The sequence below is a fragment of the Astyanax mexicanus genome, chromosome 13, assembly GCF_023375975.1.
Source record: "Astyanax mexicanus isolate ESR-SI-001 chromosome 13, AstMex3_surface, whole genome shotgun sequence".
In the NCBI taxonomy this organism is placed as follows: Eukaryota; Metazoa; Chordata; class Actinopteri; order Characiformes; family Acestrorhamphidae; genus Astyanax; species Astyanax mexicanus.
The window spans coordinates 21,463,146-21,488,449 of NC_064420.1; the positions used below are offsets into that span (position 1 = coordinate 21,463,146).

The following is a 25,304-nucleotide window of genomic DNA, read 5'->3' on the forward strand; positions in this document are numbered from 1 at the left end:
GCTGGCAAAGATGAAACTGAAACTACACATGAAGGACTGCCCTTTTGCACATGGGTCACTTTAGAAGTGTGTACTGTTCAGACAATTGCCATCTATGGGTCACAAAAATCTGTGAAAAGCCTAAACAAATATTTGTTTAGAAAGTTTTTTTTATCTGCTGTGTGATCTGAGCTTAGTTGGCATATTTTGATGGACGTGACTATTGAGGACATTGAATCACTTTTTGCTAAGGGGTGAGTTTTTTGTTACCCACTTACACTGCACCAACCAAACCAGCTAATTTGGATACAATTCGATTGAAATAAGACCAGAGGCATCTCATATCAGAGTCAAATAAGTGTTGGTGGATCTGAACTCTCCAAGGTGCTAGAGCAGATCTTCATTTCTAACATCTGTCTGAAATGAGCTCACACTACTACTGAGCTAACTCACAGCCTATACAGAAGTTCTACTTCTAGTTCTAAAGCGATATTATTGAATGAACTAAGAGAACTAAGAGAAGCAGGATGGTCGTTTTGATGAATTGCCCAAAATCTAGTCTCCTAAAAGAGAAATCTGCACTGCTATGGATTGGAACCATACAAGCTTTAGCAACAAATGCAGGTTCTGTTTGAGATCCAGTGAAGGTCTGATGCCTGAGCCTTTATAGTGGAGCAACACACTGCTCCAGCTGCTGGTGTGATGATCTAGGAAGCCACACTTAGTAAAGATACAAGGAACACTAACAGTTCAGCAATACACAGACACTCTCTTTCTTTCTCTCACACACTCTTTTACTCTCTCAATCTCACACTCTGTCACACACACTCTCTCTCACAGACTCTCTCTTACACACACACTCACCTTCACAGACTCTCTCACACACACAATCTCTCTCACACTTACAAACACTCTTGCACACTCTCTTACTCTCACTTTCACACACTCACTTTATAACACTATTTTTCTCTCACACACACACAGTATTTCTTACACACTCTTACACACACAGAGACTCTCACTCACACATACACTCTCTTGCACACTCTTGTTCTTTGTCTCTTTCTCTCTTAAACACACACTCTCTCACACAATATCTCTCTATTTCTCTCTTTTTCTCTCTCTCTCACACACACATTCACATTCTTTCTCAAACACACTCTCTCACACACTATCTCTCTCTATCACACACACTCTCTCTCACACACACATTCACATTCTTTCTCACACACACACTCTCTCTCACACACTCTCTCACACACAATCTTTCTCTCAAACTCACTCTCTCTATCTTTCTCTCTCACACACACTCTTTCTCCCTCAAACACACACTGTCTCTCTCACTCACACCCATACACTCTCTCAAACACTACCTCTGTTTCTTTCTCTCACACATACACACACACTCTTTCTCTCTCAAACATACACACTTTCTAACACACACTCTCTCTCTCTCAGACTCTCTCACAAACACACACATTCTCTCTTACATACTATCTCTCTCTTTTTCTCTTTATCTCTCTCTCAGACTCTCTCTCTCACACACATACACTCTCTAACAGACTCTCTCTCTCTCTCTCACACACACACACATACACATACACACTCTCTCTCTCTCTCTCTCACACACACACACATACACACTCTCTCTCTCTCTCTCTCTCTCTCTCTCTCTCTCTCTCTCTCTCTCTCTCTCTCTCTCTGTCTCTCAGTCGCTGCGAATCCTAAACTCGCGTGTTTAGTTCGTGACCGGATTCTGAGGCGCGCGCTCGTCCTCTCCGTCTCTCCTCGCGCTGCGGGACCCGGATGCTCGCGCTGGAGGAGCTCGGTCAGACTGAGCGCGAGCAGCATGCGGGGGTGAGCGCGAGGAGCCGCGCGGAGCTCCTTCAGGTACGACCTTCTGCTTTTACCCCCTTACTGCAAACTTCAGACCCTCAGCAGCGCCAGAGAGCGGGGGTCCCATACAGGTTCTAGATAGAACCCGTGTTAAAGAAATGGTTCTGCTAAACAGTCTGCGGTTCTGTTTTACATTTAGATCTTATTAATGGCTTGATTTGTGTGTATTTATAATTTAAAACTTAAAAAAAATATATATTTATCATATTTATAAGACTTCAGACAGCACAGAAAACATATTTATTTAGATGAATTACTTTTTATTTTCACCCTTTACATCCTGTCAGGGCAAGCTACAAAGCTGGGTGGACGATTTTTAGCCAAAAATGTAATTTAATGAGGACATGGTTGACTAAGAGTTGCAAACATTTTGTTGTTCATGGTGACCTTCTTCAGTTTCAAATTAACATTTAGACTTTCTAAAATTATTTGAGTTACCTTGATATTAAATCACAACAGGATGGACTGCTTAAAGCACTACTAGGAGTTATATTTTCTGTAGTAACTTAGAACATGATCAGGATGCATCATAAGATATGAGGGAACATGCAGCGTTTAAACTATGACAGCTGTTCTCAGCAGAGCTTCAACTAGTATTTTCTTATTGGAACTCTGTGGTACATCAGGGTTACCAGGTATAGACAACAGCATGCAAACAGAGGACTGTTGTACCATGGAAACGGTCAGGCTATTTTTTTTATAAACAGTATAGTATAATAACAGTAAAATCATTGAGCTTCACTAAGGTTTGCCAACCATAGCATGGTCATTTAAAACCAACAGTAGCGCAGAAGAGACTGGCATTTTGAACATTCACTGATCAGCTACAGAGTAAGACTTGTCATTTGTCACACACACACACAGACACACAAACACACGCACGTGAGCTTGCATTTATTACCGAATGTTTCTATAAGCTTTGATGCAGCTAAATATGAAGACAACAGGAGCATGAAGCATTCATTGAAATAAATACATACATAAATATACACTTTATAAGTCATTAATAAGCAGGTATAGTTATAATGTGACTGAAGCTTAGCCTTCTTGGTTTTGGTGCTACAAAGCTAATGAAGCTAAAATATTGTGTTATTGTGTTGAAACAGAAGGTATGATTTTGGTTTTCTGAAGCAGGAGCCCTCTAAATTATTATATTTATTGACCATTAGATGGTGCAGATTTTTTGCTCAACAGACCAATTTCTGGATGCTCTGGGGAGCCTTGAGACCCAGTTTCAGAACCAATGGACGATCTAAGGAACTATGCTGGAAAAGAGAACCATTAAAAAGGATAAAGAACCTACAACAAAACAGTTTTGGTTTAGATCTTTAATGCAGTAACAGATAAGAGATGGGACCTTAGTGCAAAGACAAAGAATGAAACACTAATTCTTTTCCCCCAAGATCTTGTATTTTATTGATGATCCATGTATGAAAAAGATTGTCTCATGATCCCTGTACTCTTTCACAACCTGAGACCCATTAACCCAATCGGTCCATTTGGCAGGTTTTTATTTTTCTTAAATTGCTCTTACTTTCACTATTTAACGTATCCCTGAGTTCAAGTGACCACATTAATTATTTTCAACAATCACAGGATGTGTCTTTCCACGTAGTTGTTTAACAAATGAGAAGCTGCTTACTAAATCAGATCAAATTAGGTCAAATAATTTGTTGCCATTATCATGCAGTAATTACTTAATGCTTGCTTAGGTAAATCCATTTAGTGACCATTTTGTTTTGATCCATTACAGTATTTTGATGTTCTTTAACCTTTAAAATAATTCTTCAAATGTATAAATATGGTAAGAGGTGGCCAGGCTAAACTGCATCTTGCAAACATGGTGGAGGTAGTTTTTATCAACAGGTTACTATAGATGAGATTCAAATAAAATCAATGGAGTTCGTTTTGGCAATGACTTCTTAATTTGTGGATTTTCATAAAGAACAGGGGTCGGCAATAGGCGGCCTGTGGGCCAGATGTGGCCCGCAAGCTTGAAACATCTGGCCCGTGAGGTTGTTTGAACTACAATAAACGATCATTTAAAAAATAAAAAATAAAATGGTTCTCTGGCGAACTTTTATTTACATTCCTCCCATCTTTCTGTCATGCTTGGCGTGACTTTAGTTTCTGCCCCTTCTTGTTTTTCCGCCCGTTCTTGGGCTCCCCATCTCCTTATAAGGGCGTTTTTTCCAAGCCGTGTGCCAATTCTCTAGCCGGGGCAGCAGTAGTGTATTGGACCGCAACCTTGATGACATGGGTTTGATCCCACATGAGTGTGAGAGTAGTGTGTTTATTTCTTTATTATTTCCTTTTATTCTTGGGTTTACCTGCTTTGAGATCAACTGTTCTGCAATTGTATTCAACAACCCTCTGGCCTGGAGAGCTACTAGTCTATAGCACTCCATCCCATTACACTTCATTTTCCAAAACAGAATTTGTTTTTGTGGCCTGCCACGTAATGGCTTGGAAAATATCTGGCCCGCGGCCAAACTTAATTGCCGACCCCTGGTCTAGAACCTTTATGTTATAGAAGAGTATTCAACTATTCAAAGATTTTAATCTCTTTGTGTTCTGTTTGTAAGCTTTCTTTCAGGGGTCCCAGGATTCATAGCTTTACCTCCACCCAACGCTGTGAATCAGGATCTCAGCACATGTCTGTGAGAGCTTCTCTGAGACTGAGACATCCTTGAAGCCCCCAGGGTTGAGGGGGCTGCCGCAAGTCGCCGGCCATGCAGGCCCGGACGCCTCCGAGGAGTGACACGCTAGCGTCCAGCATGTTCTCGTGCAACGCCACGGCCATCAAGGACTGGAGTTTCTTCCTGTCGCAGATCCTGCCGCTGGTGAACAAGTCGACGGGCCTGGTCCACAGAGGAATGGAGAAAGCAGAGGCAGTGACCAGCAGCGTCATGGCCACGGCCCTGGAGCCTGACCTGGGAGGGATGGGGGCTAGCCGACCTCCGTTAAACTCCAACCACACATCCGGCATGGAGCACGTATTCCGGTACTCGTACTCGGAGGATGACCTGCTGTACACGGATTACAGGACGCCGCCAAGGGACTCCATTCCTCTCCCCAAGGCCGTGCTCTACTTGCTGATGGTGGCGCTGGTGGTCGTGGTGGTGGCGTACGCCATCGTGGGTCATCTGGTGAAGGACCTGGTGCACGAGTTTGTGGGTAAGTAGAACTGTTTAGGCTCAGGTTGATCTCTAAACTGTTGAGATGGTCTGTATTTGTGGCCGTTAACAGGAATGAACATCCAGTTGTGGGCTCCGGCTGTTTGAAGGGCAGGGGCTTGTACATTCTTGAGGGGGTGTGGCTAAAACTTAAACATAAATGCATGCAAAATGGTAACATTTTGAATGTGAATTAGCAGTTAATTAGGCATTTCATCTTGTTTCCTTACCTGTTGGAGGGAATTTTGACTCTATTTTGCCACTTTAGAGAGCACTTTAAGTGGTTTCACTAATGTTTGCCCCCCCCTGAGCCCAACCCACTAGATCCGTTGAAGAGCAACCATTTTAGTCTGCTAGTTGAGAACCTCAGACAGTACACAGCAGGATTAGCCAGCAGACTTCGTCTGAGGTAGGGATCTGTACCTACTATTCGTGGCAAGTAAGCAGATGAGGGAGATTAAATAGGCATAGATATAAATAGGTGTTTCTCTCGCAGTCAAGTATAAACTAGCTTACTTGTTTGTGTTTTGTCATTTAGCACAAGCTAACACTAACGTGTAGTATACGCTGAGTGTAAACTTGTCGAGGCTCGCAACAGCTTATTTGCACAAAAAAAACAAGGATGGAGCCCATAAAATGTCTCATTCTAAAGGGAATTGAAACGGGTGAGATCACTTTATGTGAGAGTGATTGTGTGCAAAGAACGTCATAAACATATCTTGTACAGCCTTCACACATATTTTAACTTATGTAAAAACAAATATAATATGTCTCCTTCAATGTTATTCAAAAAATGGGTGTAGGGCTCCAATAAAAAAAAAATCAACAATGTCGATTGTCAATGTCAATGTCGGTGACTGCAAAACTGCCCAGACACAACACTTTTTATACAGTATTTACTCACTAAATATCAGCACACTACATTTAAACATCTTCTGGGAATTAAATAAATGGCAATTAAAATCATGTTCAGCTGTTTCTTTCATTTAAAAGTGATGAAGGACATGGTAAAAATGATTGTTGACTCGACTATTCCAAAAACACTAATCAGATTAGTCAACTGGCAAAATAATAATTAGTTGCAGCTCTAGTTGGGTAGAGCACCATCATTCCACAGCTCAACGTTTTTAGCCCAGACCTTTTGGATGCAATGGGACCATGTTCATCTTCTACGGGTGCTCCAGTCTAAATCTATTGGCAGTATACTTCTCTAAATGGGGCATCTGAGATGATTCATTAAATTTGTATTACGAAATGTTCTGGACTTATCAGAAGATATCTTCAGTAGCACTGATTTGAGATGAGGTGGATGTCTAATTAATTATATATGCAACATTAAACCAGTGTTAATTGTGTTAATTGTGTAAAAGTGTTAATTATTATGTTTTTTATTAATAGTTTCCATGCATAAGGTGAATATTTCATTGATAAGTCCTCATACCATGTGTATAAAAGAGTGTGGTTGTGTTTGTGTGCGTGACTTTGCAGTCGTTGATGTGTCATATCGGCGACTGCGAGTGTGCCAATGGTGTAAGTAATATATTTTCTGGATGTCTGATATTTGGAGACAAGAATATCACAAATTAATATATTAATTACAATTCAAACAATATCATTAAGATTATTATTTAGATTATATGTAAATAAGTGAGCTCCCTAACATATGTGTATGTGTGTGTCCAGCTGTAGTGTGTGTATAAACAAGTTTAAGGACCATTCAGTATTATAATTTCAGTAATAAGAGAAAAAATGATCAAGATGAATCATCAGATACTAAGGAAACATGTAGCCAGTATTTTATAACTAGAACTGTGTAGTAAAAACGGATATCTGTGTGGTGTGTATCTTCACCTGCTGCTCTTTCCCTAACACACATTTCTCACCCTGAGGGTTCCAGGTTTAATGCTGGCTTTAAATCATGTCATAAATATCGTATTGACGAGATGAGAGCACATGAGCACACGGTGCTCCTGCATGGATAAGATAGGATTGAGTAGCTGACTGTTGACTGTTGTCAGGGTTTTAATTAGTCAGTGGCACACCTGTATTTCCTTCTGCCTAAAATAGAAACACGCCATATATTACCTCATTTCCTGACCACATGCCCATCAGCATAGATATATTCCTAAACTCCAATGCTATTTTAAAGGTTTGTGTGCAAGGCATGAAAATAGACTGTTGACAAGGTGTACAATGGAAATGAGCCTTGCGACGCGCCATGCGGTGGGTGTAAAATAGGGCCCAAGATCTAGGGTGTGCGTATTCAGAGCAGTGGGCTTTTTTCAGTATAACAAACTTGGCTTAGGACAACGCCGCTAGCTAGCTAACTGCAGAAAAGTCATATTAAATCTACATGAGCTGGTCATGTAGGTGCAGTGTCCTCAGCCTGGCAACCCAAGTGAGCTTGGCATCTTTGTAGGGGTGGGTGAGGGAAACAACTCTGTGCACTGTTTTGAAATTGCACTGCTGTAGACATTTCACACGCTCACTCTCATTTCCTACTGATTGCTCCTTTAAAATACTGGATGAAATTGGCGATTTCTCCGCTTCAATAGTTCTTTACAGTAAACACTTTATGTGTGTGTGTGTGTGTGTGTGAGCTGAGGACAATGTAAAAAAAAAACAACCTCAGACAGACTCACTGGGAGATGGGACCTTGGGGAAAACACACACACACACACACATTGAGAAGGAAAAGGGCCGTAAGCACTCAGCACTACCGAAGAGATTTCATCTCATCCTCTGGGTACAGAGAGCAAACATCTCTCTCTCTCTCTCTCTTTTGTTCTCTCTCTTTTGTTCTCTCTCATCTGTTTACTCTGTTTATACACTGTAAAAAAAGCTTTACTTTAAAAGAAACTAACAACAGTCACTTCATACGTCTTTTCTCTTTCTCTGTTTTCTTTCTCTTTTTCTCCCTTTTCATATTTTTCTCTCTTTCTTTGTCTCTCTCACTTTATAAGTCAATGCTCTCTCTCGTTTTTTTGTCATGTTTTTCTCTCTTCCTTTCTTTCATTTTATAGGTCACTTTTCTCTCTCTTTCTCTCTGTTCATATGATTTTCTTTTTTTTTGTCTCACATTTTATAAATCACTTTCTCTCTTTCTCTTTTTTTGTATTTATGTCTTTCTTCGTCTCTCTCACTTTATAAGTCAATGCTCTCTCTCATTCTTTTTTCATGTTTTTCTCTCTTCCTTTCTCATTTTATAGGTCACTTTTCTCTCTCTTTCTCTCTTGTTTTTCTCTTTTTCTTTGTCTCACATTTATGAATCACTTTCTGTCTTTCACTTTTTTGTTTTTTTTATTCTCTTTCTTTGTCTCTTTCATTTCATAAGTCACTTCTTTCTCTCTCTCTTGGTTTCATGTGTTGAGATTTGGGTAATGCTTTACAGTCTGCGTTTTAGAGGATAAGTTCCCTTTACTAACGGTGTAACTTCTCTGGATGAACCAGTACATTCAAAATACTAACCGGGTTCTACAGGTACTTTAAACAGTTAGAATAGGTGTAAATAAAGTACAACCAGGAAGAGGAGTGTAACAACTAGGTAAGTAAGTAAGTAAGTAAGTAAGCTTTATTTATAAAGCACTCTTTACACAGCTTCCACTGCCCAAAGTGCTGTACACAAAATGTCTAATAACTATACATACAGTGCCCTCCATAATTATTGGCACCCCTGGTTAAGATGTGTTCTTTAGCTTCTCATAAATTGAGTTTTGTTCAAAATAATATAGGACCACGATGGAAAAAAAGAGTAAAATACAACCTTTAACTCAAGTGAATTTATTCAGTAGGAAAAAAATCCCACATTAAGAAATAATTATTTAACATCAAATCATGTGTGCCACAATTATTAGCACCCCTGATGTTAATACTTTGTACAACCCCCTTTTGCCAACAAAACAGCACCTAATCTTCTCCTGTAATGTTTCACAAGATGGGAGAATACAGAAAGAGGGATCTTTGACCATTCCTCTTTGCACATTCTCTCTAAATCATCCAACGACCTGGGTCCTCTCCTCTGCACTCTCCTCTTCAGCTCACCCCACAGGTTTTCAATGGGGTTGAGGTCTGGGGACTGAGATGGCCGTGGGAGGAGCTTGATTCTGTGTGCGGTGAACCATTTCTGTGTAGATTTGGCCACATGTTTAGGGTCATTATCTTGCTGAAAGACCCAGTGACGACCCATCTTCAGCTTTCGGGCAGAAGCCACCAGATTTTGTTTTAAAATGTCCTGGTATTTTAGAGCATTCATGATGCCATGCACCCTAACAAGGTTCCCAGGGCCTTTAGAAGAGAAACAGGCCCACAGCATCACTGATCCCCCGCCGTATTTCACAGTGGGCATGAGGTGCTTTTCTGCATACTCAGCTCTTGTGTTACGCCAGACCCACTTAGAGCATTTGTTGCCAAAAAGCTCTATCTTTGTTTCATCTGACCAAAGCACACGGTCCCAGTTGAAGTCCCAGTACCGCTTAGCAAACTCCAAACGTTTGCGTTTATGATTGTGAGTGAGAAATGGTTTCTTCCGTGCATGCCTCCCAAACAGCTTGTTGGCATGTAGATAGCGCCTGATGGTTGTTTTGGAGACTTTGTGACCCCAAGAAGCTACCATTTGTTGCAATTCTGTAACAGTGAGCTTTGGAGAACTTTTTATTTCTCTTATCATCCTCCTCACTGTGCGTGGTGGCAAAATAAACTTGCGTCCTCGTCCAGGCTTGTTTACCACTGTTCCAGTTGTTTTAAACTTCTTAATAATTCCTCTGACAGTAGATATGGACAGGTGTAGGCGAGTAGCGATTTTCTTGTAGCCATTGCCTGACTTGTGAAGGTCAACACACATCTGCCTCACTTGAATGGTATGTTCCTTTGTCTTTCCCATGTTGAAGATAAATGGCCTCTGTGTCACGTCATATTTATACCCCAGGGAAACAGGAAGTTGTGAATTACTAATTAAATGTTCCTACATACTCTGATCAACTTCGTAAACTACTGTAGAAGTGACAGAAATACTTTTATTAAATTTATTTCCTAAGAATTGTTAGGGGTGCCAATAATTGTGGAACAGGTGATTTTATGAAGAATAATTATTTCTTAGTCAGGGATTTTATTTCCCCCTTAAAATTTACTTGAGTTAAAGGTTGGACTTTACTTTTTTTCCCATCGTGGTCCTATATTATTTTGAACAAAACTCAATTTATGAGAAGCTAAAGAACACATCTTAACCAGGGGTGCCAATAATTATGGAGGGCACTGTACATACATCCAAAAATTAGGTAAAAGAAATCACTTAAATAACATATTAAAATAAGAATCCCAACATAAAACAGAAATAAAAAAAAAAATAAAAAAAATAAAAAAATGCTAAAAATACACAAACTAAAATGCACAACAACAATATATAAAGGATAAATCGACCTCTCAATTTCCACAGTAACTCACTAATCAAAAGCAAGTTTGTATAAGTAAGTCTTTAAACCTGATTTAAAAACCGAGACAGAAGTAGCTTGGCGAATAGTTAGTGGAAGACTGTTCCAAAGTCTTGGGGCATACACTGAAAATGCACGATCACCTTTGAGTTTCAAACGAACCCTAGGAATGACCAACAAATTCTGTGCTGATGATCTCAGAGAGCGCTGTGAGACTGAGGAGGTAAGCAAATCTGCAATATAAGAGGGTGCCAGACCATTTAATGCTTTAAAAACTACTAAAAGCACTTTAAACTGAATTCTGTATTCGACAGGTAGCCAATGAAGTGAGGCGAGAACGGGTGTTATATGTTCTCTTTTCTTGGTAAAGGTAACTTTCTAACAACTTACCTTGTATTTTCCCAACATTAATGGTGTAACTGTTCTCTATGAATCAGTAAATACTAAATACTTATGGGATCCTACTCGTACTTAAATGTATGTACAAATAAAGCAATCTCCCTAAACTTCTGATGCAATTTTCATATAAAATAATATATAATCATTTTGCCCTTCAAAGCTTCATTCCACTCACACTCCAGGGAATTATTATTATTATTATAATTTTATTAAATTTGTTAAGTTTGAAAAAGAAGATGAAAATTTGATTTATGCTTTTAAAACAGTCAGGGTGGAGCAGCGAAAAACAGTCAGGGCGGAGCAGGAAGAAAACGGATAGTGTGTTAATGTCAAGACTAAAAAAATAATATTTATATATCTTCAATAACATGATCGGAAATGCTGAGATTTTAAAGAAAACTTATTAATTAATACACAGAAACCACAAGGTTTTATATTAATGGTTAATAAACCCACACCTCACCTGATTTTTACTGTTCTTACTCTATAAGTACACAGTACTCAGAAACAACAGGGAGCAGACTGTATTATGTAGTGTAAAGTGTTCTACCATACTTACTCTGTAAGTACACAGTACTTATCCCCTAAAACGCGTTAACAAGATCTGTACTACTGTTTTTACTGCTGACCTCAATTCTGGATTAAAGATGATGAGAAAAAAAGATCTAAATGACTTCATAAAAGGCATCTTTACTGACCTTTCATAAATCCATATGGGTACAAGATAAAGCAGAAGCAGAAGCTTTAGGGCCCCATCCATAACTGATGTTAACATGCGACCTGGGTCTGGGTCTGATCACAGATAATTGCAGGCTTGTTTATAAGAAGTGCTCAGGTATCTCTGAAGGATGGTGGACACAGTTATTATCTACTGGATGTTTCTGTCAGGGGCAGTGAGGGGGTTAATTCAGTGTGGGTCTCAGCTGTCAGAGATGCATTGAGACCAGTGCTCTCTCTCTCTCTCTCACATCCAATGAGAACTGAAACTACAAATGATGTAATTAACTATATCACACTCTTAGACCTGATCTGAGTTTATTTTAAATACAGAGTTAAACTAAATACAGAGTACTGAATGCTCTTACTCTCTCTCTCCCTTTCTTTCTCTCTAGCTCTTCCTAATTCTCTCCCGTCCATCGTTTGCAAATAAACCTACAGTCTAGTTTAGTAGATCTGCAATCCCACAAATAAATAAACCCTTATCAGCCACCAATATCAGGTTAAGAGTTGTTGTTCTTAATATAAAAGCTTAAGTGTATATATTTTCCAGTTGATATAGGGTATTTTAAGCTGAATGTAAGGTTAGACAAACAGGGTTAGATTATGCTTGTCTGAAATTCAAATATATTAATAGAAGATTATTGAGACATTATTTACTTGATAGCTGTAAGGGGAGCACACCAGTACCCCTTAATGCAGAGGCCCCTCAGGGCTGAACTGAAACACACTGTTGCATCTCTTCAGCTGAAAAAGAGGCAGCTACCGTTGTTGTTGTAAAAGACTTTCTCCTGCCACAAGCATTCATTCAGCTTTCCATCAGAAAAGCAGCAGAAAAATATGGTACCTCTTTTCTACACATCACCGCTTCTAAAACCATTTATGAAAATCAGGCTCCAGCTCGGCCTTATTTCAAATAGTTTTGGCCTTTTGAAATGCAGTATAGTACATAACAATATGCAAAATAAAACAAACAATAAAAAATAAAATAAGAAAATGAAATGCAATACAATATAATATAGCACAGTACAATACAGCCTATACCAATACAATGTATTTTAGTACAATATCACCAATATCAGTGATTCTTATATCTTTTAGGCCCCCTATGTGGATGGTAAATGCACCCCCAAAAAAACCCACCCTATTCAGAAAAAAAATTCTGCATTGCAGATTAATTCTAATGTCATTCAAATTATGAAGAAAAACATATTGTCGCTGTCCAATGAAAGACAAGTATCTCTGTTTTTGTCTATTTTTAGTTTACTACATAATTTGGACAGTCATACTGTCTCTTACACTGTGTCAAAAGTTCTTGATGAACAGACCAATAGAAATACTTTTAAATCACCTGAAATAAACTTTTTTTTTTACATTGATCCAGAAATTTTAACAGTTTGTCCAAACACCCTTCAGACTGGGTGACACGCAGTGTTGGGAAGGTTACTTTTAAAATGTAATCCCTTACAGATTACTGATTACATCACTCAAAATGTAATTTGTAACGTAATCAGTTACGTTACTTCAAGTGAGTAACGTAATCTGATTACTTTGGATTACTTTAAATATTGTCATTTTTTAAAGCCTGAATGAATGTAGCAACCACATATTGCATATTATTCTTTTATTTTTCTTTCCAGTTAACAAATAGATAAACAAATAAAACAGCCTTTTCAATCACTCTATAAAATACTTATGAAACCATTTCATCAAACAATTTTATGAAACACTTCTATAAATTGATGATAAAACCATTTAAAACCAAACAATGTAACAACAACTGTAAGCTCTCTATTTGCAGGTTTGCCACCAGTGTTAATTTTGACAACAAATTGTGATTTAGTCTTAGTCATAGTCTTGTGACGAAAATAGTATTTAGTTTTAGTCACAATTTAGTCATCTGAAATGTTTTTAGTTTTAGTCGACTTAATGTCATAAGAATATAGTCTACTAAAATTACAGTAAATTTATTCGACTAAAATGTAAAGGGTGTAAATGTAAATGATTTTTCATCAGTTCCCTTGAATTATTAACTCTACACGTATACGAAATGAAACGTTTAATAACCACTTGAGTAATATTGTTAATGTTTGAAAGTGAAATATATTTATATATGATTTAATGTATATTATTATTATTATTGTAGGTGTGTGACTATACATATGTTACATTTAAAATTTTGCTCTAGAAATCAGGTCATAAAACATCTGAATAGTTAAATTAAAGTTTAAACAGAGCTGTAGATGCAAAAACAACTTTTAAAGGATCTAGTTTTATCTCCAGCAGTAACCCAGCACACCTACTGGACCTACAGTCTATAAACGAGATCAAAACAAACATTCACACACTGTCCTGTAGAGATGCTCTCAGGATGTACTGAGAGACTTCATGAGTTAAAGTGAGAAACTTATGAGAAAGTGCTGTAAGGAACTTTACACAGACTTTTGGGTTCATAGATTCACTTATTTTATTGTTTTATTTTCGTTGTATTATTGAGTTCCTTTCTGACCTGCTGCTGCTTTAACACTAGCTATATCTTTCCCACTGTGAGACTAAACAGATGATCTGATCTTAATGAGTGAGTTCTGTATCAGTTCTGTGTTTTAGTGCACTGCCGAGTTAAACACCCCATCAGCTCATGAAATAACATCAGCATTAAAACGCGGATCTCTGCATGGAGATCTGTGTGACTCTGGTCTGCAGAAGCTGAAAGATTAGTGGTGTTTTTACCGGAGATGGAGTCTCTGTTTACACATTATCTTGTTTTTCGCGACGTCAAAGGAGAAATATATCGCCTCTCCCCTCTCTCTCTCTTCCTGCTGAACACTGTCGAGTTAACTTCCAGTCGAGCTCCGTAACGACAGGTTAATTCCCGGGTTTGTAACTGAGCGCGCGGCGCCTCCGCTAAAGTACCAGTGATTGGATCTCTTCCTAACTGGTCCCTACCTTTCACAGAACTAAATCAGTCTGATTGGATTTCGTCCCTGCCAAACATTTTCGTCTCGTTTTTATTCGTTGACCAAAATGTCAGTTAATTTCGTCTGGTCGTGTGAGCGCTGTCTGCCCCTCCTCCCTGTGTGTGTGTGTGCAGCGAGACGGGAGGAGGGGCAGACAACTGTCATATCAGAGCGATTTCACACCAAAATGTTATTTGCGTTTTGTCGGTGTTGGATTGGAAGACCAAAAATAGGAAAGTACCGCAATGTAACCCTTTTATTTTAGCAGAGTAACTGTAATCTGATTACCACTTACTGAAGCAGTAACTGTAACGGATTACAGTTACTCATAATTTGTAATCTGATTACGTAACGCCGTTACATGTAATCCGTTACTTCCCAACACTGGTGACACGGGGCATAATTTGCCCCGATAAATCGATTTTTCCACCGTTATCCAGCTCAAAGTAGCTCCACACCTCATTTAAAAAGCTGGATGCTACGCTTTTTTGATTTCCATTAAAAGTTAGGATGTTTTTTCTCTCTACTGTAAAGTTGCTGTTTTGGAGATTTTTATTGAACAGAGACGATAAGGAATTCTTTAGTAAACAAAAAAAGTGTTAAACAAATCAGAATATGTTTTATATTTTACATTCTTCAAAGTTCTCTTTCTTAGCTATCTTGGAGCTTTATGAGGTAGAGTCACCTGGAATGGCTTTCAGTTAACAGCTGTGCTTGTTAACTTGTCGAGAGTTAATTACTTGAATTTCTTGCCTCTTAATGTGTTTGTTCCTAATGTGTTGTGCTGTTGTAATGTTATAATGTTCTTATCTATATTATGGCAATAACTACTCAACTAAGTAAAGAAAAATACTTTAAGAAATAAAGGTCAGTCGATAAAAAAAATATATATATTATTCCCAAATATGATCAAGTGCAGTCTTAAAGACCATCAAAAATGTTATGACGAAACTGGCTCTCATCAGGACCTTTCACGGGAAGGAAGAGCAAGAGTTTCCTCTGTTACACAGGATCAGAGTTACCAGCCTTAGAAACCACAAGTTAACAGCACCTCAGATAAGAGCACCTAAATGCAGCTTCACAGAGTATTTTGGTTCATTTAACACTTTTAGGTTTATTATATAATTTCTTATTTGTTCCTACAAAAAAAATAGATAAATATAATAATTAGATAAACAGACAGGTTGTTTAGTCTTGAATTGTATCGTGTTGTAATATTTTGTATCAGACAGAAAAACACAGAGACTGGAATTAACAGTAAGAGTTTGGTGGACAGACAAATGACAAATAAATACAAAACAGACTATTACAGTAAATTAATGTGTTATTTTATTTTTGTTAGATTTTTGTGTTTTTTGTGTACAGTATATATTGTTTAAATTGACACTGTAAGGGCCTTATTGTACACCCTGCGCAAGGAGCGTCACAATGCTCATTGCAATCTTATCTTATTTTCAAAGCTATTTGAACGTTGTGCCCGAAACATTAAAATAGCTTTGGAGTTTAAGTATATATCAATGCTGATGAGCATGGTGGTCTGGAGGTGAGGTGTGTTTAAGTACATTCCTGGTGTGTTTTTATCTTGGCAGTGGGAAATACAGGTGCACCCCTGACTGATTAAAACCCTGACAATAGTCAACAGTCAGCAGCTCAATCCTATCTTAGCCATGCAGGAGCGCCATGGGCATTGCGCTCGCTCAGTTAGTGTACACACCTTGCTTGTTACACACACAAATGAAGACAAATCCAGATTTCCATCAACGATAAACAGAATAAATGATAAAATAACATTGCTGTTCTCTTAAAGGAGCTGCGGGTCAGAATCCTCTGCTGAGAGATGCAAATATGCAGTGCTGTTAAAATATCAACGCACCAAAGTCAAGTGACACACTGACTGGTTTATTTTATCATATACCCAAAACACACGAAGGATTTATTATGATAATTAGTTCATGCTTCGACATGCCCTAAATCACCGGTGCACTATAGATCGCTAAAATAGGGCCCTACTTCTTGTATCTATTCTTGTACTCTTATATCTAATTTTTTTATATTACAAGTAATTATACCTTAAAGCAGTAAATGAAATAACTGAGTAAATAGGAATTAATGTATTGAATAATTTATTAAGGTTCTGTAATCGGTACAGAGAATATGTTAACAATACAGGAAATTACTACCTCACTCCCTCACTCAGCCTGTAGGTAAGTGTTATTGTGTATACATGATTATGTGTGTGTGTGTGTGTGTGTTTGTGTGTATTATGGTGTATAAAGCAGAAAAGCGGACAGGAAGAGATAATAAGAGAGACAATAGTGGTCTGATTCCCCCTGGCGAGGCCTGAGACCTGTGTGTTCTATAATTGATTGTATTCCCTCGGCGTGGCGGAGTGTGTGAGGGTCAGAGTGCTGCAGTGTGTCAGAGTGTGTTTGCGTATACGCTGCGTCTGGGACATCCTTGCTGACATCACAGCCTGTGGACGCAAGTAATACACTGCCAGTGTGAAAAACACAGTGTGTGTGTGTGTTTTTCTGCATTATTACCACTGCTTTTACTTTCTACTGTTTATTATCACCAATTACAGTACAGTATTATACTGCATTAACACTGCCTGCATGTGCTACCGATTTTACATTATACCACAGTTAGTTCCGACCCTGCAATGTGATTGGCTGAGAGGCGTTTTATGAGTGACATTATTAGCTGATAATGCACTGTAACCAAAGTTTCCCATACAGGTAACCTAGCAATGATGCAGCTCTTACAAACCAAATACAAACCAAATGCAATGTCATTATAGACCGCTGGGGGGCGCTGAATCCCACAGACACACTGCAGAAACGCCATGTCTCCAATATAAATTAAGAATTTAAGTTTATTGCTTTACTTTAGACTGCCTAATCTGTAATATACGTAAGCAATAATACACTCGAGGTTTGTACTATAATGTGTAATATTGGCACTGCTGTGCTGCTCTACAGTACTCATGCATAAGGCTGCATTACAGCAGTGCCACTATTACACATTATAGCACAAACCTCCAGTGTATTATTGCTTAAGTATATTAATGATTAGGCAGTCTGAAGTAAAGCAATAAACTTAAATTCTTAATTTTAATCACTTACTTTTATTTCATCACTTAATCTGACAAAGCCGGCACATCCGTCAGTGTTTAAATCTTGTATTCCACAAATCTGTCACACAGCTGTAATAAAAGTTCTTTAAATGAACACGGTTGGAACTTTTAGTCCAGACTTGTGAGGATTAATCACTTTGTTCATGTAGGTAATTAAAAGAAAATGATGTCAATGAACTCAATTAAAGCTCTGATCAGGAATCAGTCTGAGAGAGGCCTTTCAGGACAGCAGCAGCAGCAGAAGCAGAGATGTTAGATTCTCAAACTTTTCAACACCGTTCTCTGTATACTGTATGAAATATGAAATGACAGTATTTTCTACAGTCTGATTAATGTCTGCAATGGTTCATTGTATTGAAATGAATTTTTACAGCAGATAGTTTCATTCAGATGGTGAATATTTATGTTGCCAATAGTTAATATATAGTTGCTCTGATTATATTGCACTGTGATTCTGTGTTTTCATTTATATGGACACACATACTGTAGTGTTTGTTTACAAGCCTACATATGTAGGCATGTACATTATAACACTGTAAGCAATATTATTTAATTTCCGAATAAATGTAATCACTTTAACATTTAAACACTAATATATTCAATCATCATAGAAATATTAATTGAAACTACCATTTATGTACTGACATTAACATCCTAATTTTAGAGGTTTTACAAGTAACAGGTCCTATTTTAGCAATCTATAGGTGAGCCATCAACTGCGCTCTGCTGATGCACGGCTTGATTTAGGGCATGTCAGTGTGTCTTTGCTATCAAAACAATGGGAAAAGTACACCTAGCGGAGCTCGAAACACTCAGTTTCCTTTAAGAGGCAGATGTGCTCTGACTTTGGCAGATTGGTATTTTAAAGGCGCTGAGCTTCTGCTCCTTTCAGCAGAGGAAACTGATCTGCATGTTCATTTACAGGTAATTTACAGGAACAGAAATGTTATTTTATTGAGTATTGTGTTTATTGTTGATGTAAAGTCGGGTTTGTGCACTGCTGTGTATTTGTGCATGTTCTTGTTTTTGTAACAAGCGGGGGTGTTCAAGCATCGGCCACATGCAGCGTGCCTGTTGTACCAAGATAGCAATAAACATTTGTTTTTTCTCTTGCCGAGATAGCAATTGGCCAGAAATGTATCTGAACACATCTCATTTCAAGACGACCACCAGAGGAGGAGGGGCAGCAGATGGAGGGAGAGGCAGCAGGTAGAGGAAGAGAAGCAGCAGACAGAGTGGGAGAAGCAGCAGATAGAGGGTGGGATGCAGCAGACAGAGTGGAAGAGGCAGCAGATGGAAGAAGAGAAGTAGCAGACAGAGGGGGAGAAGCAGCAGATAGAGGGTGAGAGGCAGCAGATAGAGGGTGAGAGGCAGCAGAGAGAGGGAGAGGCAGCAGACAGAGGGAGAGGCAGCAGACAAAGGGTGAGAGGCAGCAGACAGAGGGAGAGAGGCAGCAGGTAGAGGGAGAGAGGCAGCAGACAGAGGAGGAGAGGCAGCAGACAGAGGAGGAGAGGCAGCAGACAGAGGGGGAGAGGCAGCAGAAAGAGGGTGCGAGGCAGCAGACAGAGGCAGAGACAGCAGACAAAGGGGAGAGGCAGCAGATAGAGGGAGAGGCAGCAGACAGAGGGTGAGAGGCAGCAGATAGAGAGGGAGAGGCAGCAGATAGAGGGGGAGAGGCAACAGACAGAGGGTGAGAGGCAGCAGATTGAGGGGGAGAGGCAGCAGACAGAAAGAGAGGCAGCAGAAAGAGAGGGAGAGGCAGCAGATAGATTTACTTTTACAGTTTTCTAGCTGTTTCTGAACTTATTTTTAACATCATAAAGTTCGTTCACACACTGTCCCCCCTAGTCACATAACCTGTGATTAACAATGTGTACTTTACCAGTAATCACATTACAGTTATTACATGGATTGTTCATGTGTAATTACTACACAGTTACTAGCGACACTTATTATTGAGTGGGACCCAGATTTCTGCACACAGTAACTCTGATTCTTTCTTCTCTCCTCTTCAGAATGGGTGTTTGGGCCTCGTTCAGCGAATCGCAGGAGTAAAAGCGACGTCAGCTGCATCACCGGCAGCGGCAACGAGATGAGAGAACTCCCACGCACCATGGAAACAAACTACATTACCCACAACCACTCTAACTGCCTGGGCACCTTGAAGCCTGATGAGCTGGTGGTCACCATTGACGAAATTTCACAACTTCCGTTAGGTGGGACCTAACGTCAGGCAGGAACCTGTGCCGTTTTGATCCAGTCCCTCGCAACAGAGAAGCGGTGAATTTGCTTGCAAGCAAAAGAAGTCTGATCTGTCGGGAACCAACACTAAAGTCACTGTTCATCGCTAACTGCAGGCGGGAGGCATTTGGCTGGAGACTTGGTGGAGAAAGACACTGCAAAGATAGATCTGCTGATGTGGGAATTGCAGAGGAACACTGAGGAACACTGAGGAACGCTGAGGAACCATGAAGCCTGTGGTTGAACATTAACCATCAGGTTAATCCTCTCTGGATCAGGCTACTGAGGTAGCCAAACAATGCTAAAGTGGATTTTCAGCCTCAATGGATCTTGTGGGTTGGAGCACATTTCTGTTTCTCATTCTTCTCGCTGGTTCTCCGGTTCTTTTTTCTATCGCTTTAGTTAAGCCGGGGGTTGAACAACACTGTGGTTGTGTTCTGCTGTGATCCTTTTGCTGTCATCCATTTATCCTCTATGTTCTCAGAGCCGCTGTAAAACCCAACAGTGACAACACTCATATCATTTCAGGAGATCATTCATCTCGGTTCAGAAGTACTGATCTGAAATTTAGTAGTGTAAATACTTAGCTTGGTCAGATCCTTATCTGAGGCACATCCATATGCGAATAAACAGAAATTGCATATTAAACCAGGAGCTGTTTATACATCAGATGTAAATAAGTAAATTTTTTGTAAATGACTGAAAATGACTGACCCAGAAATGCATTTAGTTTATAAAACAGGAGTGTCCAAACTTTTTTTGTTGGGGGCCAGAAGGAGAAATATATTTGAAGTCACGGGCCACAGACTCTGTAATAAAACAAATAATGAAATATACCACTTTAAATAATACTTTGTCCTGATTATTTCATTTACACACCATTTTACTTGACTTACTATCTTTATCTTTGACAGTGTTGTGTAAACTAAGATTTTTCAAATTGATGTTTAATTTTATTCTCTTAATATTAAACTCCTTAATTAGGGGAAGCTGGAGGAAGCACCTAATTAAACAAAACTCACATTCTTTAAAAAAAAATTCTTTCAAAGTCAAACGAGCACTGGATGTTAAGCTACACAGATTTCTCTCCTGAAAACTGTTTATTTGGGTGAGCACTTCCGTTTATTTACAATAAGAAGATAAGTAGATTAGATTTACAATATTTTGTCAGTGTGATTTTTTTGTTTTTTGCTTTAGCAGCATTAGCATGAGCCACTAACCGCAATGCTAGCGGGAAATGCTGCTCGATAGCACTAGAATGAGGAACCCTGAGAGTTCCTCAGAGTGAGGCGCTAGCGGTTTGTCCCACATCGCTTGTATTAACATGGTAAAAACACAGACTACAGTCCGATATACTCACCTCTGAACAGCAAAAGGGCTAGCGCTGTGGTTAGCAGCTAACGCTAATGCTGCTGCACCCAGCCTTAGTGCAGGAGAACTTACCTAAACAACCCACCCATATAAAGCTGCTCTTAAAACCTGACTAGTAAAAATCATACATAAGGTGCACCAGATTGTAAAGCGCACTGACGATTTTTGGAAAAAAGTTAAGGATTATAAGTGCCCCCATTTCTGACCCACAATTTTAAAATAAAATTATTACTTGTAACATACAGTATGTTACATCAAGATTTTAACTTAAATAACTCAAATATTTACAGAAGCTTATTGGGCATCTCTATTTCTCTCTCTCTCTCTCTCTCTCTCTCTCTCTCTCTCTCTCTCTTTGGACCTGTTCAACTAGATTAACTAAATTATTTTTTTATTTTTTTATTTAAAAAAATAATACTGTGTGTTGGATTGTATGGGTTAATAATTGTAATAAGATTGCAAAAAAATTAACCTGGTATTAAATTGTATTATATTAATTGACAACAACCTTGTTATTCCATTTTTGACTAAGATAATAAGATAAGATAACAAGGTAACACCTTTTTGGGTGTTCTTACAAAAGTACTGATTACAAATTACAATATTAAGTGCTACCAAAAACACTATGACTCACCTAAGCTACATTAACAATAAATAGCAATAAGTACAATAAATATAGACAACAATAAAGTGTGTACAGGTTTCATTAAAACATTTGACATAAAATTGCTAAATACAAAATACTAAATACTGCAGTCGGGCAGGGATTGAAAAGTGGGCTCTAACTATGTTTAGCTTGTTTCCTTGTTTGTTTAGGATAACAGGACACCGATCTAGAGATAAAGCAATAGTTAGGCATCTCATCATCATCAGTACCATCAAACTTATTCATTTAGGACATCATTTAGCACTGTGTTCACTTTACAGTTAACATCTGCGGTTAAAGGGATTTTACAAGTTTTGAGCAAGACTTTTCAGAGTTTCAGTGGGTGTGTTAAAGCAGGGAATAATTATAAATGTGCAGGGCAGGGGAGCGCTAGTATCCTAAGAGACACTTATTTTTAATATAACCTTGTATTTAAATTTTTCACATTTTACATAATGAGAGTCTGAAATATGTTGGTAAAATTGTGTCAGAATTTCATGATAAATGGACACCAAAATAAATGTTCCAATGTATTTGGAATAAAACCTGTTACAATGACTTCCATCAGAGATGTTATTAATAAGAAGACCAGCCACTGATTGAAATATGTCAAATATATTTCTGAAATGGTTATCTCACCTTTAGGTTTCAGTGTTTTGCTCTCTCCCCAATCAAACAAATGGGAGGCTAGTCATGCATGACTGGAAATAAATGTGCGGTCATGTTGCAAAGATGGCCACCGAATGAACAGACTTAAGACCTATAAGGGCTTTGCTTCCATTCCAAGTTATGAAGTTTTTTTTCTAGGAATGTACTGACTATACGGTAAACAAAAGTACTCAGCCGAAATTAGACAAAAAAGCACCTTTTTATAAAAAACAAGACAGCAGGGCTCTGAGTGGTCCAGCATGCTAAGCGCTGGCACTATGATCAGGAGATTTTTGGTTCGAATCCTGTTCATGTAGCTTGCCATTGGCAACCAGAGCCCTGAGAGAGCACAATTGGCCTTGCTCTCTCTGGGGGGGGTTGATGGCGCTCTCTCCCCACAGCACTCAAAGGTATCCGATGTATCGAAACCGAGTCGCTGCGCTTTCCTCCGAGGGTGCTGTGATACTGCTTGGCAATGCTGCATCAGCAGCAGTTCAAAAAGAGGCAGAGTCTGACTTCACATGTATTGGAGGAGGCATGTGCTGTCATGGCATCACTAGTGATACGGGGAGTCTTAATGAGTGGGCTGGGTAATTGGGTGTGAAAAATTGGGAAATAAATTAGTAATAAAATCAAATAAAAAGCAAGACAATAATTAATGTAAGGTAGTTAATTTAGGCAACTTTCAAAATAGTGTTAAAATAAATAAGAACCTGTAAGAAAACACTTTCTGTATTCAACCTTTGGCCAAATGTTTCATTTGATCAGTTTCGATTTTAGGCAAAATTTTCATTTCACTGCATCCGTAGTTTTTTCTTATTAAAGTTGACATTTTTGAGACAGGATTTGCCCTGACCTATAAGAATTATTTATGCCGTCTACACCCAAACTTTTCAACTGTTGAAGCCAGACTCAACTCTATAAATCACTGCTCACATTTTTATTAATCACCTTTAGTATTCTGCTTCAGTGGGATTCAGTGCTGCTAAATTCCAGATCAGATTGTAATCTTTAGTAACTACTATCAATAACACAGCACGCTTTACACATGTACAGAATGCTCATTATTCGGTTTTACAGTAAGTCCTACAGTAAGTACTCGAACAAAAGCATCAGAAGCAGGATTATGACGTATTATGATGATAAGTCGGTCATCCCCTAAAAACCCAAAGCAATCATATTTACTGAATGAACTGATGAGTTTTGGACATAAAACAATGCACAAATCTGCGTAGTTTCATTATGTTAGCAAGAGGCAGATATTCCAGTCTGATCTATGAAGGTGGTCTTGACTAGATAGTTACCAAGCGGCCACTAAAAATGAAAGCATAGTGGAATCTTGTGCAAAACAGCCTAAAATTATATTAAATGGTTGAAATCTGTTAACCAATTTATCATGAAGTGTTGACAGAATGTGAAGGAAACTACAGAGTAACTACACACCTCTTCTCATTCAATGGGTTTTCCTCCTTTTTATGATTTTTTACTTTGTAAATTTAATTTTAAAGATATTAAAAGTATTAAGGAACACATGTGGAATTATTTAGTTAACAAAAGTGTTAAGCAAACTTAAATGATTTTATGTTTTCTACAAAGTAGAACTTTTGACTAGTTATTTTTGCATATGATATACAGCTCTGGAAGAAAATAAGAGACCACTTAAAAATTATTTGTTTCTTTGATTTTACCAAATTGAAAACCTTTGGAATATAATCAAGAGGAAGATGGATGATCACAAACCATCAAACCAAGCTGAACTGCTTGAAATTTTGCACCAGGAGTGGCATAAAGTTATTTAAAAGCAGTGTGTAAGACTGGTGGAGGAGAACATGCCAAGATGCATAAAACTGTGATTAAAAACCAGGGTTATGTTATCAAATATTAATTTCTGAACTCTTAAAACTTTATGAATATCGTCGCTGTCCAATGAAAAACACTTATCTCCAAAACAGCAACTTTACAGGAGAGAGAAAAAACCTTCTAAACCTTTAATGGAAGTCAATGTAAAAACAGATTATTTCAGGTCATTTTAAAGAGTTTTTATTGGTCCGATCAACAAGAAATTTTGGCACAGTGTAAGGGACAGTTTGTCTGTTCAAATTACGTAGTAAACTAAAAATCGACAAAAATGGAGATAAGTGTTTTTCATAGGACAGCGACGATATGAACTTGTTTTTTTTTTTGCATTATTTGAGGTCTGAAAGCTCTTTATCTTTTTTTTATTATTTCAGACATTTCTCATTTTCTGCAAATAAATGCTCTAAATGACAATGCTTGTATTTGGAATTTGGGAGAAATGTTGTCCATAGTTTATAGAATAAAAAAAACAATGTTCATTTTACTCAAACATATACCTTTAAATAGCAAAATCAGAGAAACTGATTCAGAAACTGAAGTTGTCTTATTTTTTTCAAGAGCTGTATATAAGCTATGTAAATAGTTACACCTAAACTAAAAGTACACTGACATGCAACAGGGCTCCTGGGTCATAGGATATTAGTATCTAAATTGATAAAGTGTTTTCACAGGAAACAGATTAGAAGCGCCGACACATGTATAAGCTGTGAGGTGTTACCTTGTGTGGTCATGGTAAAGCAAGGTGAATTATTTAATTCTATTTCATTTCTGAAGTTTTGCGGTTTGTAGTTAAAACTGACAGTAGTTTATTGTACTATTGTAAGTAATTATATGATGTTGATTATTATTATAAAA

The 25,304-nt window shown here is 38.2% G+C and overlaps 1 protein-coding gene across 1 annotated transcript; it reads left to right on the forward strand.

Annotated features, from left to right (window-relative positions):
• The first annotated feature begins 1,565 nt into the window (after positions 1 to 1,565).
• LOC103027728 (uncharacterized) lies at positions 1,566 to 20,776 on the forward strand. The gene is made up of 3 exons (XM_007233091.4): positions 1,566 to 1,869; positions 4,461 to 5,052; positions 19,702 to 20,776. Exons 2-3 carry the CDS (start codon positions 4,608 to 4,610, stop codon positions 19,911 to 19,913), a joined length of 657 nt encoding a protein of 218 aa, XP_007233153.3. The 5' UTR covers positions 1,566 to 1,869; positions 4,461 to 4,607; the 3' UTR covers positions 19,914 to 20,776.
• Positions 20,777 to 25,304: the final 4,528 nt, after the last annotated feature.

Coding starts and splice junctions, on each gene's coding strand:
- LOC103027728 (XM_007233091.4), top strand. CDS start 4,608: ATGCAGGCCCGGACGCCTCCGAGGAGTGACACGCTAGCGTCCAGCATG. Junction 5,053..19,701: donor CCTGGTGCACGAGTTTGTGG/GTAAGTAGAACT, acceptor TCTCCTCTTCAG/AATGGGTGTTTGGGCCTCGT.